We start from the raw sequence: 17455 nt of genomic DNA on the forward strand, positions 1-17455 counted from the left end.
CAAAATGATTGTCGAGCTTAAGCTCAAATTTTGAACGATGCGAATGCGTGTCAGAGCCGTATGTTTAAAGGGATTGGAGGAACCGTACAATGCGAACAAATCTGACCTATCACTCTGTACTCCTCGAACTGAAAGCCCCTCAGCAGCACTGATTTAAGGCAGCATGAAGCCCTGAGAGGGCACTTGCCTGCTCAACATTGGAGAGGACCACAGTGCTGCTGTCTCTGCATCCTCTGGCATTTCATGGCTCGTACTATGGAGAGGGCCCCAGCCTTCACTGATGAGGAAAACCAGGCCCCGCTGGACAGCCTCCTACCACAGTACAGCAAGCTGTATGGGAGACCAGGGGAGCAGGTGAGTGCTGACTCAATAACCTTTGACTGTGCACCTGCTGTGTGAGTGTCACAACAGGCATTGTGTATTGGTTGGACAGACATGCAATGTCTTGGAGTGAGTTCCAGGGGATGTACCTGTTGGTGTCTCTCATGCAAAGCATGATGTAGTTCATGTGTGTTCACTCCTCTCTTTCATTGTGCTTACTGTGACATTCACTGCATAGTGAATGACACACTCAGCCATGCCAGACCTTGGTGGCTTTATTTCCAAATGTCCTGAGGTGGAACAGTGGTCCCCCCGGAGTGGCAGGAAACTGTACTCACAGATGTTTATAACTTGAGGGGACCTGTGGTGAGATTGTCCAAAGGATGTGTACAACCTCGTGGACATTTATGTGTGTGAATGTGCCTTGCCATGTGGGTGAGTGTGTATGTGATGTGTTGCACCACTACTGCATGGCATATGCAGCAGCTTTCCCCATCTGATGTGACAAGTAAGCAGTGCGGTGTGCCTAACTTGCAAAGCTAGCACGACACCTGTGCCACCCCAGTGGCAAGTGGCACAAGTGCAAAATGAGGGTTGTATCTGCTGTTGTCAGTGGCAGGCGAGTGCTCTGTGCCAGGGTGTGTCTGTCTGGTCTACTGAGGGTTTTACATTTATGTGAGATACGTGACTGCTTGGCATGTGCTGTCCCACACCCTGTAGTTGCATGTGTTGCCCAGTGTGTGCCATGATCAGTGAGTGTGTTGCACCCGTCACGTCATCTGTTGGCTTTCAGTGCCATGTAGTGCATTGGGGCTTGCACACAGGCCAAATTCACATGGACAATGATGCAAGTCCTGTCAGCATCCTATGCCCTGTTCACATTATCAAAGATGTGCAAGTGTGTGTCTCTGGGACATGGAGCAGGTGTACTGATGTTTTTTCACTGTGTCTTCCTGACAGGTAACTGCCCAGGAGAAGGGGAAATCTGGCGGGACATTGTCAGGGCCGTCAGGTCTGCCGGGGACACTCGCCGGCACCTGCCGAATGTGCAGAAGAGGAGGCAGGACATCCGCTGCTGGACCCGGCGTATCGCCCGGGTCCAGCTGAAGATGTCACCTCCACGCCGGCATGGTAGATGCCGTCCCCTGACCCCCCACATGCTCAGTGTCCTGGCGGTGGTGTTTCCAGACCTCCATGGGCAGTTGGAGGAGAGACAGCAACAAGGAGGGGGTACGTACCTGGCTGTTTGTTGTGTTGTGTGTCACCTGCTTTTTAAAGTGCTTTGAAGCCTGGCTACACTCCCACAGTTGGGGTGTCAGCTCAGACAGGTTATATGGGCAGTGCCTTTTCAGCTCCCCATAGTCACCTGGTGCTCATTTTCATCCCTTCCCCTCCTTAACATGTGTCCCCTGGTCAGTGTGTAATCACATTTGCACATGTTCATCTAGGGTGCAAGAAAATCAGACTGCACATTGATTTCCACATCATGTGGGAGGGTGGTCTGTGACATGTGTTGAGACCTTGCCTCTGCCATGACCTGCGCACTGTGTTGGGGCTATGAAGGTTGCTCATGGTACAGTCAGCTCATTCCAGACCCACGGATCAGTGTGCCCACTACAGTCCCCTGAGACACCCTGGCCTCCTAATCATGTGTGTCATCCAACACTGTGCCCATTCTATGTGGGTTCAGCATGGGTCTGCCTCTGTGGCATTGGTCCCTGGCATAGTTTGTATTTTTCCTGTGTCTGCTACATGTGTCCACTGGGCAGGGATACAACATTTGGCTTGTGCATATTCACACTGGGCAGTGCCTGTGTGCCTATTCACAACAATCTATTGATGGTTGTTTGTCACAAATATGTTTTGCCAGCCCCACGAGTTGATGTTGGGTTCCTTTTGGAATTGTTGCTGCACAGTTTTTGTTACCCCGATTCAGAGGTCTCACTTTTTGAGCTGTATCAATCACATTGACTAAGGTATGGGGGTGTTGTGCGGGAGAGGTCTACATGGGCCCGCCTGATTTAGCCTTGCCAGGTCTGACCTGTGGGTGAGAATTGGCTGAACAGTGATTCACCATGCACTGGCCCTGTGATGGTGGCCAGTGATTTCATTTGGAGCTTTGCAGCCTATGTGGTTTTGTTCGAGACATGATTCAGACTCATACATTTTAGCCACATGTATGTTGTTCAGATGCAACGCTGTTTTGTGTTTGTGTGCATACATCTGTGTCGACATTTTGCCTGGGGCTAAGGGTGTGTCCACAATGCAGCAATGATTTTCTTCATCACAATTGCAGGCCCATTAGCTTAATCATTGTCCTGAGTTGGGGCATGTGCGCCACTCCACATGACAGCCAGTATGTTTTATGTGCAAGCAATTGTGTCATCAGGGAATGGATGCCCATGTGAGGACTGACATCATTCAAGTTGTGTCACATAAATGATTGTACCTTTGCACTCACAACCCTTGTTAAGAGTTGATCAGTTTAGAATGTGTTAATATGACAAATTGTGTAAGTGACACGTATTTGCCTGCATGATAGATGTCTCACAAGGTAGTGGACACAAAATGATATTTCCACTTTAATGTAAGACACTGGCACCTTTTCAAAGAGGCCAGTGTTAGCGATAAATGGTGTGTCATGATCTCCATATACATGTTCCCACAGTGGTCTTGGGTTCTTGAAAGTCCTTTGTAGTCGATTATACAAACTAAGGAGTGTCAAGACATCAAGACCTCTGTTGAACCATGTATATGGACAATCTGCAACACCATTTGTTTCTAACAGAGTTTTATTTAGAAGTGTGCCAGCTTTTTCAATGAATGTGGAAATGTTTTTTATTGTGCATTTCCTTGTGAGACATCTTTCATGCAGGCACATAAGTGTTATTTTCACAAAAAGGCTAATTACCACATTCAATACATGTCGATTGTGTAAAGTTTTGTAAGTCCCAAGGTACCAACATGTATTTGAATAACATTTTTGACCAATGTACTTACAGGGCTCTGAGTGTGGTGACACCTTGGTGAGTGAGGTGGGTTAGTTTGCCCTGAGGGGCACCACTACTTTTTCTTTCTTGGTGAAAAAGAGGTGGCATCACTTCATTGTATTGATCTGCTCTCCTGTAAACAAACACTAGCTTCTCTAGGTATTTCTCATTCAAGTTGTGGCCTGGTGTGTTCTTTGTATCCTTGTGTCCAAGTAGCATTGTGTCTATACCAACTGGGCAATACAAGGCTCAAAGTTGTGCAGAGTTATCTGGCTGTTACTCATGATGCATGGCATGACTTGCACTGTGACCTATTGATTTTGTGCCCATGTGTCAGATGTATACAGGTGATTGATGCATTTCTGTTTCTTCTCCTTGCCCACAGCATCATCACCCGAAACAGGAGGAGACAGCTGCACGACCTGGAGGAGGGACCCAGCCACAGTGCCACCAGCGCTGAGGAGTTGGAGGGAGCCAGTGGCATGGAGGGTGAGGGAAGTCAGTCTGCGGACCTGTTGGAAGGCAACACATCCTACCACGCCGATGGATCTGATTCTCACTCCCAGGAGGAGGGGGAATACGCCGCAATACCTGGCAGCATCACTGTGTCTGTCCCCGCCTCCTCCAGAACCATCTCCACCCTCCCAGTTGCTCCGGTCCCTTCTGTCAGTGCAGCCCCCCCATGTCTCCTTCGGCCCTGGCACCGCAGCCCCTGCCCCTGTCTCCCCTGCTGCCCTCAGTGCAGAGTCTGTGGACTTAATCCGCCAGATTCAGGTTGGTCAGACATCGGTGCTGAATGTCCTCCATGGCCACACTCGAATCCTGGCATAGTTGTTGTGGTTCATGGAGGGCATGTCAGCTACGATGTCTGACCAACGTTGGATTATGCAGTCCATGGACTCATCACTGACGGCAGCAGTCTCCCCCCCCCCTCCTTCGGACCCATCCACACTCCCCTCTCCCATACCTGCCCAAGGCACACGCAGGAAGGCACGATCACGCACACCAACGGATACAGGCAGCACACCGCCACAAAAGTCAAAGCACACACCTTTGGCGCTGCACAAGCCACTGAGGAGGATACGTCCACTAATGCACCCACCACACCTACCCTTCCCACTCCTCTCCCTGCGGTGTCTGGTCCTGCCCCCGATGATGCCCCCCAAAGGTCTATATCCACTTAAAAAGTCCATGTGCAGGCAAGTTGGGGTAGACGGCCTACCCATCGATCCCCTACAAGGACATTTATCAGGACTGGCCATTGGCCGTATTTGAGCAGAGACTCATTTTTGCACTTATTATTTGTTGCAGCTGAATAAACCCTTTTATTTTACGTTCAACACTATTGCATTTCAGGTACTTGATGTTGGTGATGAGGGACCTGGAGTTGGTGTCATGGTAATGTTTTGGGGTTCTGAAAGATGTTTTTTGTTGATGGTCATGAGGTGGACCATGGTATCTGTGTGCCATCGTAATGTCTCTGCAATTAATCATTGGTTGTGTCTGTTCAGTTTGTCTAGAGACATTGTCCCAAGGAGTATTCCTTCCTCTGTGGCACCTGACATCTTCACTGCAGACAGTGCACAATTGTTGTGCTGACATGTGTGCACATTTCCTTTTTTGGTGACGGTTCCCTTCAACAATGGCCATGTCTGCTAACAGATGTCTACTGCTCATTCGTCTGTGCCATGCTTGCAACTCACTGTATTTGTGTTTTGAGTATGTACAAATGCCTTCATGGACACATTCACCCTTTTCACCACTATGCATGTGTGTAATCACAGCCTACCCCTATGTTGGGAATTGTTATGCAGGTTATTTGGGCATATGACTCACAAGTTTGTTTCTTGTATATGATGGGTTTCAATCCAATTCCTTCCATGAGAGACTACATCTTGGTGGTTTGACTACCACCTGGACATTCATATCAGTCCTGGGATGTGCGTGACAGTGTGTGTTCCCTTTCGCTCTCTTTGTTTGGTAGGCTGTTACATGACTATACACTATTGTGTCATGATGGTAGGGTGTGTATTTTGCCTGCAGCCTCCATGGGTGGGTATGCATGTGTAATTTGACATCATCACCCAAGTGTGGTGTGTCACGCAGTGTGTGAAAGTAATCCATCCTCCAGGGAGTGGGACACTGCTGTTAGTGATGTGTTGCTATGGCACTATCATTATGGTCACAAGTTAGGGATGTGCACATACCCCCATGTAGTTGTGGTATGCTGATGATGATGTACCCCCCATACTGTTGTGCACTGCTGGGAGTCATATCCACCCACCCCTCATATGTCTGGGCAGGATGTACGTCATTACGACGCACACTTTTACAACGCGTTCCATTACAACGCGGTTGTAACAACGCAAGTCGTTACAACAACTTGCGTTGGGGGGGCGCAAATTAAAAAAATTTAATTTACTATTCCAACACCAGTCCCTGTGGATAGTAGAGAAGGTGTTGGGATAGTAAATTAAATGATTTACTATCCTTGAGCGCCCCCCAGCGCAATTCGTTGTAACAACTTTCGTTGTTATGACCGCGTCGTAATGGAACGGCGTTGTAACGGTTGCGTTGTAAAAGTTGCATACCGTCTGGGCACTGCTGGGAGTCATATCCACCCACCCCCATATGTCTGGGCACTGCTGGGAGTCATATCCACCCACCCCTCATATGTCTGGGCACTGCTGGGAGTCTGCAGCACCCACCCCCATACTGTTGGGCACTGCTGGTAGTCCTCTGCACCCACCCCCATACTGTTGGGCACTGCTGGGAGTCCTCTGCACCCACCCCCATACTGTTGGGCACTGCTGAGAGTCCTCTGCACCCACCACTCATATGTATGGGCACTGCTGGGAGTCCTCTGCACCCACCCCCATACTTTTGGGCACTGCTGGGAGTCCTCTGCACCCACGCCCATACTGTTGAGCACTGCTGGGAGTCCTCTGCACCCACCCCCATACTGTTGGGCACTGCTGGGAGTCATATCCACCCACCACTCATATGTCTGGGCACTGCTGGAAGTCCTCTGCACCCACCCCCATACTGTTGGGCACTGCTGGGAGTCCTCTGCAACCACCACTCATATGTCTGGGCACTGCTGGGAGTCCTCTGCACCCACCCCCATACTGTTGGGCACTGCTGGGAGTCATATCCACCCACCACTCATATGTCTGGGCACTGCTGGGAGTCATATCCACCCACCACTCATATGTCTGGGCACTGCTGGGAGTCATATCCACTCACCCCCATACTGTTGGGCACTGCTGGGAGTCCACTGCACCCACCCCTCATATGTCTGGGCACTGCTGGGAGTCATATCCACCCACCACTCATAATTCTGGGCACTGCTGGGAGTCATATCCACCCACCCCTCATATGTCTGGGCACTGCTGGGAGTCCTCTACACCCACCCCTCATATGTCTGGCCACTGCTGGGAGTCCTCTGCACCCACCCCCATTCTGTTGGGCACAGCTGGGAGTCCTCTGCACCCACCCCTCATATGTCTGGGCACTGCTGGGAGTCCTCTGCACCCAACCCTCATATGTCTGGGCACTCCTGTGAGTCCTCTGCACCCACCACTCATATGTCTGGGCACTGCTGGGAGTCCTCTGCACCCACCCCCATACTGTAGGTCACATGGGGTTGATGGCGGATGTGTGCCTCGTATCACTATTGTGATGGTGCCGTACGCGAGCGCGAGACGCACCGTACCCCAACAATCCTGGCGTGTGTGCTCATCGTATCACTATTGTCATGGTGCCATGCGCAAAGCGCGTGAAACTCACGGTACCCCAAAATTCATGGCGTGTGTGCACAGCGTATCACTATTGTCATGGTGCCATACGCGAGCGTGTGAAATGCACCATAGCCCAATATTCATGGTGTGTGTGTGCATCGTATCACTATTGTCATGGTGCCATACGCGAGCCCGTGAAACGCACCGTACCCCAACATTCATGGCGTGTGTGCGCATCGTATCACTTTTGCTATGGTGCCATGCGTGTAAGACGCACCGTACAAGTACACTTCGTTGTTGTGGTACGTTGTTCTCACCGTATGCGCCGTCGTCGGTTTCTGTGCACCAGGTCGTAGGCGTACAGGACTGGGATGACACGGACGATGGGGTTCATGGCGTGTATGTTGCGTACCAGGGATGGGGCTTGGGTCGGACTCTGCTTTTACGGACGTTTTGAGCTCTCGTAGTAAAAGGGTCGTACGGAGTGTCGCAGAGACGGATAGTACTTGCTCGGCCGGAAACTGCTGCTTCTTTACGTACGGACGTCGCGCAATGCCTCTTCCGGATACAGATCGTACGTATATTTCAGTCATATGGTTTTTAGTACGAATCGTACGGAGATCTACGTTGGATCCAAATCGTACATTCTAAAACATATAATAAAATAACAAACAATTCTCATTAAAAACACTAAAATACATAACATTATTAATAAATCGATATTTTTGTCAACTATATTTTTGTAAACGATATTTATTACAACTATATTTTTGTTATCGATGTTACTTACCTGTCAGTCGATATTCTGGTCAACTATATTTTTGCTGTCGATATTTCTTCCAAACGATATTTCTGTGGCGATATTAATGTCCCACGTTATTTCTCCGTCGATATTCCTGCTCTGCACCGTTCATAGGGTGTTTAGAATGCGGACCCAAGTCTTAAACTCTTTTTTGATAATCAAGTTTATTGGTTTTAAAGAACAATCACAAAATACATTGGCGACAAAATCAAGCACATTATTTGGATAAAATACATTTGAACGAGAGACGACAGAGACTTGTAAATCCTTCTCTAGGATGAATAAAGACACTTGCGTTTGGTAATGTTTGTACAAGAAACACGCACGACCCTTAGGGCAGTAGATTGAACCACTTGCCCCATATCTTGCCAAAAAGCTTGGGGCAGCCCCGGGCCTCAAAGAGGGGTTCCTCATGAGTTCCGCACCAATCCACCCCGTCTCCATTTCCATATAGTAGGGGGCTTAGACTGAGACCAGAGTGCCGCTATATCTTGCTTCGCTACTGCCACCGCTGTTCCTAGGAAGCGCTCATCGGCCCGAGATCCATCGAGGCCATCAAACACACCCAGGATCAGACGTAGTGGGTCGTGAGGAACCGTCCACCCCAGGGTCTGTCTAAGTTCCAATTCCACTCCCGCCCAAATGGTGCAAAGACAGGGCATTGCCATATCATGTGGTAGAAGTCACCAGGGGAGTGATTGCATCGCGTGCAGGTCGGAGAGGGCTGTATACAGGCGCTTTAGAGGCGTGCAGGAGTGAGGTCGACCATATGGAGGTAATAGAGTTGGACTAGACGCAACTTGGAGGAGGTCGTCAAGGCCTTGGGGGCCATGAGGGCATCTCTCCAGTCCACATCTTCTAGGGGGCCCAGCCAACCCTCACAGCGGGCACTTAACAGGTCCAGAGATGCTGGGCCATTGTTCACAAGGGAGCGGTAAATCCGCAACAACCCCCCCCCCTCTACCCAGGTTCCCCCATCATCACTTGGGCCTCAAGGGGACTGAATTCAGGGAGGGAGGTGCGAGACGGAATATTGTCTCGAAGGGCATGCCTTAGCTGTAGGTATTGATAAAATTGGGAGGAATGGAGGAAATAGCTCTGCTGTAATTCTGCAAAGGTTTGATGTGGTCCCCAACCCAGGCGTCCCCATCAAGTCTTAATCTTAATAAAGGTATATACCAAGTCTTCTGAGTAGTCATTGACTATTTATTATGATATGAAGATAGAATGTGCTATGTCAGTTGTGAATAATGGTATATCAACCACATAGGTCTCCATGTTCTATGATTTGTCTCTAATTTTAATGTATCTAAATGCATTTGATACTGTGATAGAAGTGCTTCTACAGCAGCCTATAATAAAATTGGTCAGAGTGGATAGCCTTTCTCTTACTTTCCCTAGGCCAAAGGATTCTAAGAGAATGCAGTTCACTCTTACCACGTCTCTAGGGTTGCCATACAAGACTATTATATTATTGGTAAAGGTATGGTGGAAGAGGTGTGGCGCACTGGCCAGAGCAGCTGACTCCGGAGCATAGGGCTTACGGTTCGATCGCCGGCAGCAGCTCAGCTCAGCATCATGTGACTCCTAATCTCCCCGTCGGCCCCCAGCGCCTTGAGACCCTTAGGGGCGATTAGTTCACAATTTACAAATACCGGATTTATTTATCACCAACAGCAGATGTTGCCATTACTTTGTGTTCATTCTATCATTCATTAACGCATAACAAGCATTGAGTTGAGTCCATGTTTGAATATTTGATACATATAATGCAGACAGCAATGCGCAGCTGGTGCATTGACCCACAGAGTTAGCGGACTCATAGAAGATATTCCATTTATGGAATCTAGAAAAAATTATGAGGTTAAGTGAGGGTTCAGAGTTTTTGAAGCACGTAAGGATTTGTTCATACCAAAGGTCAAAACTAAAAACATTTCCTAAATGAGGACCCTCAATGGGTGATTTTGTACAATAATTGGGCGTGGTGATCTCTGTCAGCGACGGGAGATGATTGCTAATACCTAAATGACATTTTTCAACGTATCAGGTGAGCAAGCTTGTTCTTTGTTTTTGAGGGCAAATGGCTTTTTATGAATATGTAGAAGTAGGGTTTGAAAAGGACAGCATACACTTCGGATGGAAAGGCTGTGTGCCCTTCAGAAGGCGTTCGAAGTAGATTACTGCACTGCAGCCGAAACATGTTACTACTCCACCTCTTCAGCTTCAAACAGAAGAATTCACAGGATTTTTATTAATTTGTTGTGGTAACAATTTATCGACACATTTTGTACTATTGTGACTCATTTTGAGTATAACACGTGTTGCTTGAACCCAAGCTTCACATTCACATAGCACTCAAAGATCTTCTTCATACAATGTAAAATAATTTTCTTCACATATTATTCATGTTATTGTCTTCTTTATTTTTCATTCTTTAGTTAATTATTTCATCATTAACCTCTTTTTTTCATTCGTATGTTGGTCTCATATTTTTACATGTACATATGCCCAATGCATTTCAAGCAAAAATGCCCTTCCTCAGGGGACTTTGTTCTTCTCTTTAGGTTTCTCAGTGCCGTTCACACACGAACCCGGAAGGGAGAGGGAACCGCGATAGGTGTCTGTGTACAAGTTACCCGATGTGAACGGCACTGAGAAACCTAAAGAGAAGAACAAAATTATAAAGAATCAAGGAGTGCAGAGCCACACCCACAGTGGTCCTTTCATTTTGAGGATAGACATAAAAATAAGATACAGAGCAGAGGTACAGGGATTACACATCATGTGAGAAGTGAAGAAGATAACAAACTTTCAGAATACCCATCTTCGTCTAGTTGGTGATTTTAATAGTGGAAACCCACCTACCACTTTGTTAGACTGATCTAGACTCCTGCCAGGCAAGTGGGCAAGGTAGAGGCTATGGGATCAGCTTTTTTCTACTGGTTTGATAATTTGGGAACATTTGTAAAGGTTCACTTTGCAGGGTGCCTATCTGCTGACCAGAGTCCTTGGTAACAACTCACAACTCAGAAATTGGGTTGCAGCTTCACTTCAATATTTAAGGCACTTTGTCTGTCCACAGCATACACAGCTGCCTGCTCCTCATCTTTTTCACAACATGAGGAGATGGCCCAAATATAACCTCTCATGCAGCTGTGAACAGGGCCAGTGTGAACCTAAAGCAGCCCTTCAATTTTGAACGACCAGCCGCTGAGAAGAGGGAGTGGGGGGAGGTGCAAGTGTGAAGCCCTACTGCTTTTGTTACTGGGGGCCGATATTGTATATTGTTTTGCAACTAGCCCCCACCGCTGCAACACCGACCCCTACCCTTCCAGCCTCCCTGGAAAATGCCTGATGCTCGCTATGGCCAGTCTGGCCCTGGCTGTGTACAGTGGCACTGCTTGAAAACACAGTATAAGCACTTGTTTGATTATTCCAATATTCCTCTTTTTTGCAGCTTCTAGTGGAGTTGGCAAAGGTAAACATAACAATTGGCTCGCAACCCGTCTACTTCAGCAAGGATGGAGACTTGCCAGTGGGCTATGACCTCATCATGTGGGATTGGAGGGGGAGGAGTCACGTGCCTTCCTTTCGCGTGGTCGGACAATACGACACAACGCAGAACTCACTGCAGGTCAACGGAGATGGGATTCGTTGGTTCACAGGAAGTGATGAGGTGAGGAGAAACAGACTAGAATGAGAGGTCATCAATAACTTCTGATGACTGTGATGGGCTAATGTAATGCAAATTGATGTTGCTAGAATAACCAGTACTTGCTTAGTAGGTGCATATTATCTACATAAGTTAAGTAGTGTAGACAGCATTTTCTGACAGCATATCCACCTGAGACTGCTCTGTTCAGTCCAGACAGTTCTTTTTCACTTTGTCACTCTGCATGTACTACACTAAGACAGAGTGCTTGTTAGTTAACTTGAATACACTGCATCAAGGTGAGCTCTCTCTCTCTCTCTCTCTGTTATGGCATGTTATGTTAGGCTCTTTTGTATAGCACTCGAATCACCGTGGGGCATCTCGGCGCTTACTCAGAAAACCCCCAACAAAAGGAAAACTAGTAGGAGGAGGAGCTTAAAACAAAAATGCCTTTAGGTGTTTCCAAAAACTGCAATATGAGGAGGTTTCTCACAAAGATATTGGAAGGCTATTCCAGTATTTGGGAGCAAGATAGGAAAAGGCCATGTCCCCGGATCTATGAAGTCTGATATGGGTACCTGAAGTAGCTGCTGCGAGCTAGACCTCAAAGGACGGCTTGGGACATGTTTTTTTAGTTTATTTTGTAAATACAGAGGATCCTGACCTTGAAGAGCACTGAAGGTCAGACAACAGATTTTGAAAAAGGCTCTTTGTTTTATCGTCAGCCAGTGTAGATTTCTCAGCAATGGTCTCGAGGGGGAGCCCGCCGGCATGTTCAGGACCAACCTGGCCGCCGTATTTTGGATTACCTGCAGTTTATTTAAGGATGTTATTCCAACTTCTGCTAATAGGGCGTTCCCATAATCCAGGTGGCTAATCACCATAGCTGGGGTCAGCGTTCTGCGGTGTTCCATTGGGATGAAAGGGAACATTTTTCGCAGTAGTCTGAGCCTGTAGTAGCAGGCCCCCAAGACCTCAGTTACATGATCCTGCATTGAGAGAGAGTGATTTAGTTTAATGCCAAGATTGTTAACACACTGCTTTGGCATTGGGGGGGGGGGCAGCTGTGAAGGCCACCAGTCCTTGGACCAGGCTGCTGCGGCTTTCCCTAGAAGCATGACTTCCATCTTGCCCGGATTTAACTGAAGACAGTTGTTAGTCATCCAGTTTGAAATTTCATAGATTCCTGTAGCAAAACGGAGTCTATCTGCTTCGAGGTTTGGGCCGATGTTAAACAGCAGCTGGGTATCGTCGGTGTACAAAATAGTTTCGAACCCCAGGGCTTCCACCACCTTCGCCAAAGGGGCCATATAGATGTTAAAAAGGGTGGGGTGAAGGCAGGAGCCCTGGGGAACGCCCTTGTCTAGTAGTATTTTCTCAGACTGGTGGGGGCCCATGATGACCGTTTGAGACCGGTCAGCCAGGAAATTCAGTAACCATTTAAGGGCCAGACCGTGTACGCCGATAGAGCATAACCTCTCCGCGAGCCTAACGTGAGAGATGGTATCAAAGGCCGCGGAGAGGTCAAGAAGGATCAGAATTGCTGAGCCACTGGCATCCACAGTTGTTCTCAGGGAGTCGGTCACCGCTAACAGGGCCGTTTCCGTACTAAAGCCCCTACGGAATCCGGACTGTGAAGGGTCCAAAATGCCGTTTGATTCCAGATAGCTGTTTAGTTGCTTGTTAATAATACTTTCAAGTATTCTGCCCAGGAGAGGAATGCAAAGAGATAGGGCGATAATTGCCCAGATCTAGGGGGTTTGCCAGAGGCTTTTTAAGAATGGGACGAACAAATGCTTCTTTCCAGGGGGCTGGAATTACCCCTTCCCAATTGAGAGGTTGAAAATCTTTTGGATAGTGGGAGCCAGTATATGGAATAGGAGCAACATGGTCTTAGGGGGGCAGGGGTCGGCTGGGGAGCCAGATTTGGCACCCTCTAAAGCAGAGGTCTTCAAACTTTTGTAGGTTGAGCCCCCCAGCTGATTTTTTTTATATGTCGGGCCCCCCCCCCGACCTGACAGAAAGTTCCGGAATCTGGTACACTAAATATTCCACACAATAAGAGTGTTTGGTAAACTGCAGGTTTGTGAGTGGGTGTTGTTAAATGACAGGCTTATTACACAGTTTAAAACACAATTTTCTGTCCCTGAGAGACGTCCAGTGATTTTTTATTAGTTCAGCAACACTTGGACGTTCGTATTCAGTCTCCTCAAGAGCATCTACTAAACATGGAAACTGCTTAAACAGGCCTTTTTCAACTAGTCTTCTCCATAATTCGAGCTTATTCTAGAATAAAGTTATTCTTTTATTCATGGTAAAAGAAGTGATCTCAGCTCTTTCTAGGAACAAATTTGAGGAATTTAATTTTTCAACTTGTCAGCAGGGTATGCTAAAAGCACAAGCCAGCAATGATTGCATAGTTCTTTTTTGTGACGTTGTGGTGGTGATAGGGGCTTGTATATATGCCCCTCACTTCTTTGATCTCCATGGTACATGTTCTTTGTAGAAGGTACATTAACTGTCTGCGCTGTGTGGGTGGCAGGACCGCCCACCTGAGTGCATGTGAGTGATGCGACAGTGTGAGAGTAGGGTAAGAGGAGTGACTGCAGGGTGAGTGAGGTGTCCATATGAATTGGAGTGCTAATGTAAGTGCAGAGTGGGACGAATTAATGTATGGTTAGTAGTGGGGTTATTTGAGTGAGATTGCAGATTGAGCAGTGAGGGGGGACAGGTGAGTGAAGTGTCACATAAGCGCAGGCTGAGTAGTGTTCCTGTGAGACTGCAGGCTGAGGTACAGAGTGAACAGTGCAAGTGCATTGTAAGTGCAGAGTGATCACTGTGAGTACAGAGTGAACAGGTGAATGGTGGGAGTGCATGGGGATCAGTGTGAGGGCATTGGGATCGCAGTAAATGCAGAGTGAGCATGAAAGTGAAGGGCGAGATTGAGGAGCGAGTTGTCTGAATGCAAGGTGCATTCCCAGATACTTGAAGTAACTCAGCAGGTTATTGACAGTGGCATAGAGTTTCAGATACAAGCTAAACTACTGCTATTATGGCATTAACCAGGGATTGAGGGTGGAGTAAATAAATAATGTGCTGATCTTGCAACAAACTTCTAGTTTTATGATTAGGGTTGCCAGTTCTCTCTTTTGATGTTCGAGGTGGTACAAAAGTGGTACAAAAATAAGCAGTCACTAAAGCTGTATTTTCAGCACTTATCTGTGCATACTTCGATCAACAAAAATACATAGAAAGCTCTTTAATTGTGTTATAGGGCTGCCTGAATGATCCATGAGTGATAATTAAAGGGAACAAAGACAGAAAAGTCACATTACAAATAAATACATACTTCTTTATGTATAACCCGCATTTAGTGTCAAGACCAGGTCTTTGCAGGCAGTTTAAACAACACATGGCTGGCATTTTTTTGGGCAATTTGAAGCCCTTTTAGCCCTTCTGTGTGCCTGCCTGTGTAATTTTAACAGAAACTGTCTCCTTTCTGGGAAGAGCTAACCCCCTCCCAGGATGGGGTTAAATTTCTAGAGCTGAAATGCTTAAGCTGAGGTGGGAGGCAAACACCTCTGCTGAAACTGAAAGCAATGAACAAAGTAATTGCAGCTGCAGTGGGAGGCAAGGGAGTCTCCCCTGCTCTGAAACTGTGCCATGTCTGCCCTGGTGCATATCTTATTTAACCTATCCAACTCAACACAAGCTGAACAAGCATTAGAAATGCAATCGGGCTCGGATTTATTTGAGTTTGAGCTAATGGCATTGTAAATGCCAATGTATTGTTGCTATGTGTTATGGAGTGTGTTCATGTGGTGTGTACTGCCAGTGATCTCCTTGTGAGTGTGAGAATATTGCACTGTTACTGCCTGTGATGTCATTCTTGTGAGTGTGAGAAGCTTGCACCTCTGCTGCCAGTGGTCTCCTTGTGAGTGTAAGAAGCTTGCACAGCTGCTGCCTGTGATGTCCTACTCACTACTCTACTCACTACTCTACTCACTACTCTACTCACTACTCTACACTCACTACTCACTACTCTACTCACTACTCTGCACTCACTACTCACTACTCTACTCACTACTCTGCACTCACTACTCTACTCACTACTCTACTCACTACTCTACTCACTACTCTACTCACTACTCTGCACTCACTACTCACTACTCACTACTCACTACTCTACTACTCTACTCACTCCTCACTACTCGACTCACTACTCTACTCACTACTCTACTCACTACTTTCTACTCATTACTCACTACTCACTACTCTACTCACTACTCACTTCTCTACTCACTACTCTGCACTCACTACTCTACTCACTACTCACTACTTTACTCACTACTCTGCACTCACTACTCTGCACTCACTACTCTACTCACTACTCACTACTCACTACTCTACTCTCTACTCACTACTCACTACTCACTACTCTGCACTCACTACTCTACTCACTACTCTACTCACTACTCTACTCACTACTCACTACTCTACTCACTACTCTACTCTCTACTCACTACTCTACTCTCTACTCTGCACTCACTACTCTACTCACTACTCTACTCACTACTCTACTCACTACTCACTACTCACTACTCACTACTCTACTCACTACTCTACTCACTACTCCACTACTCTACTCACTACTCACTACTCACTACTCTCTACTCACTACTCACTACTCACTACTCTCTACTCACTACTCTCTACTCACTACTCACTACTCTACTCACTACTCACTACTCTACTCACTACTCACTACTCTACTCACTATTCACTACTCTACTCACTACTCTGCACTCACTACTCACTACTCTGCTCACTACTCACTACTCTACTCACTACTCACTACTCACTACTCACTACTCACTACTCTGCACTCACTACTCTACTCACTACTCTGCACTCACTACTCACTACTCTACTCACTACTCACTACTCTACTCACTACTCACTACTCTGCACTCACTACTCTACTCACTACTCACTACTCACTACTCTACTACTCTACTCTACTCACTGCTCACTACTCACTGCTCTACTCACTACTCACTACTCTACTCACTATTCACTACTATACTCACTACTCTGCACTCACTACTCACTACTCTGCTCACTACTCACTACTCTACTCACTGCTCACTACTCTACTCACTACTCACTACTCTGCACTCACTACTCTACTCACTACTCTACTCACTACTCACTACTCTACTCACTACTCTACTCACTACTCTACTCACTACTCACTACTCTACTCACTACTCACTACTCACTACTCTACTCACTACTCACTACTCACTACTCTGCACTCACTAATCTGCACTCACTACTCTACTCACTACTCACTACTCACTACTCCACTACTCTACTCACTACTCACTACTCACTACTCACTACTCTACTCACTACTCTGCACTCACTACTCACTACTCACTACTCACTACTCTGCTCACTACTCTACTCACTACTCTACTCACTACTCTACTCACTACTCACTACTCTACTCACTACTCACTACTCACTACTCTGCACTCACTACTCTGCACTCACTACTATGCACTCACTACTCTACTCACTACTCACTACTCACTACTCTACTCACTACTCTACTCACTACTCACTACTCTAATCATCTACTCTACTCACTGCTCACTACTCACTACTCTACTCTACTCACTACTCACTACTCACTACTCTACTCACTACTCACTACTCTACTCACTACTCACTACTCACTACTCACTACTCTACTCACTACTCTACTCACTACTCTACTCACTACTCTGCACTCACTACTCTACTCACTACTCACTACTCACTACTCTGCACTCACTACTCACTACTCACTACTCTACTCACTACTCACTACTCTACTCACTACTCTGCACTCACTACTCACTACTCTACTACTCTACTCTACTCACTACTCACTACTCTACTC

At 47.0% G+C, this 17455-nt stretch overlaps 1 protein-coding gene across 1 annotated transcript in view; it reads left to right on the top strand.

Moving 5' to 3' along the window:
* Positions 1 to 17455, top strand: part of LOC147710710 (taste receptor type 1 member 3-like) — a 126067-nt gene that overhangs the window by 77905 nt on the left and 30707 nt on the right. Inside the window, exon 5 of the mRNA XM_086919382.1 lies at positions 11311 to 11529. Within this exon, the coding sequence (XP_086775508.1) occupies positions 11311 to 11529 (219 nt within the window). The remainder of the gene's footprint in view (positions 1 to 11310; positions 11530 to 17455) is intronic.

The sequence above is a fragment of the Lissotriton vulgaris genome, chromosome 5, assembly GCF_964263255.1.
Source record: "Lissotriton vulgaris chromosome 5, aLisVul1.2, whole genome shotgun sequence".
In the NCBI taxonomy this organism is placed as follows: Eukaryota; Metazoa; Chordata; class Amphibia; order Caudata; family Salamandridae; genus Lissotriton; species Lissotriton vulgaris.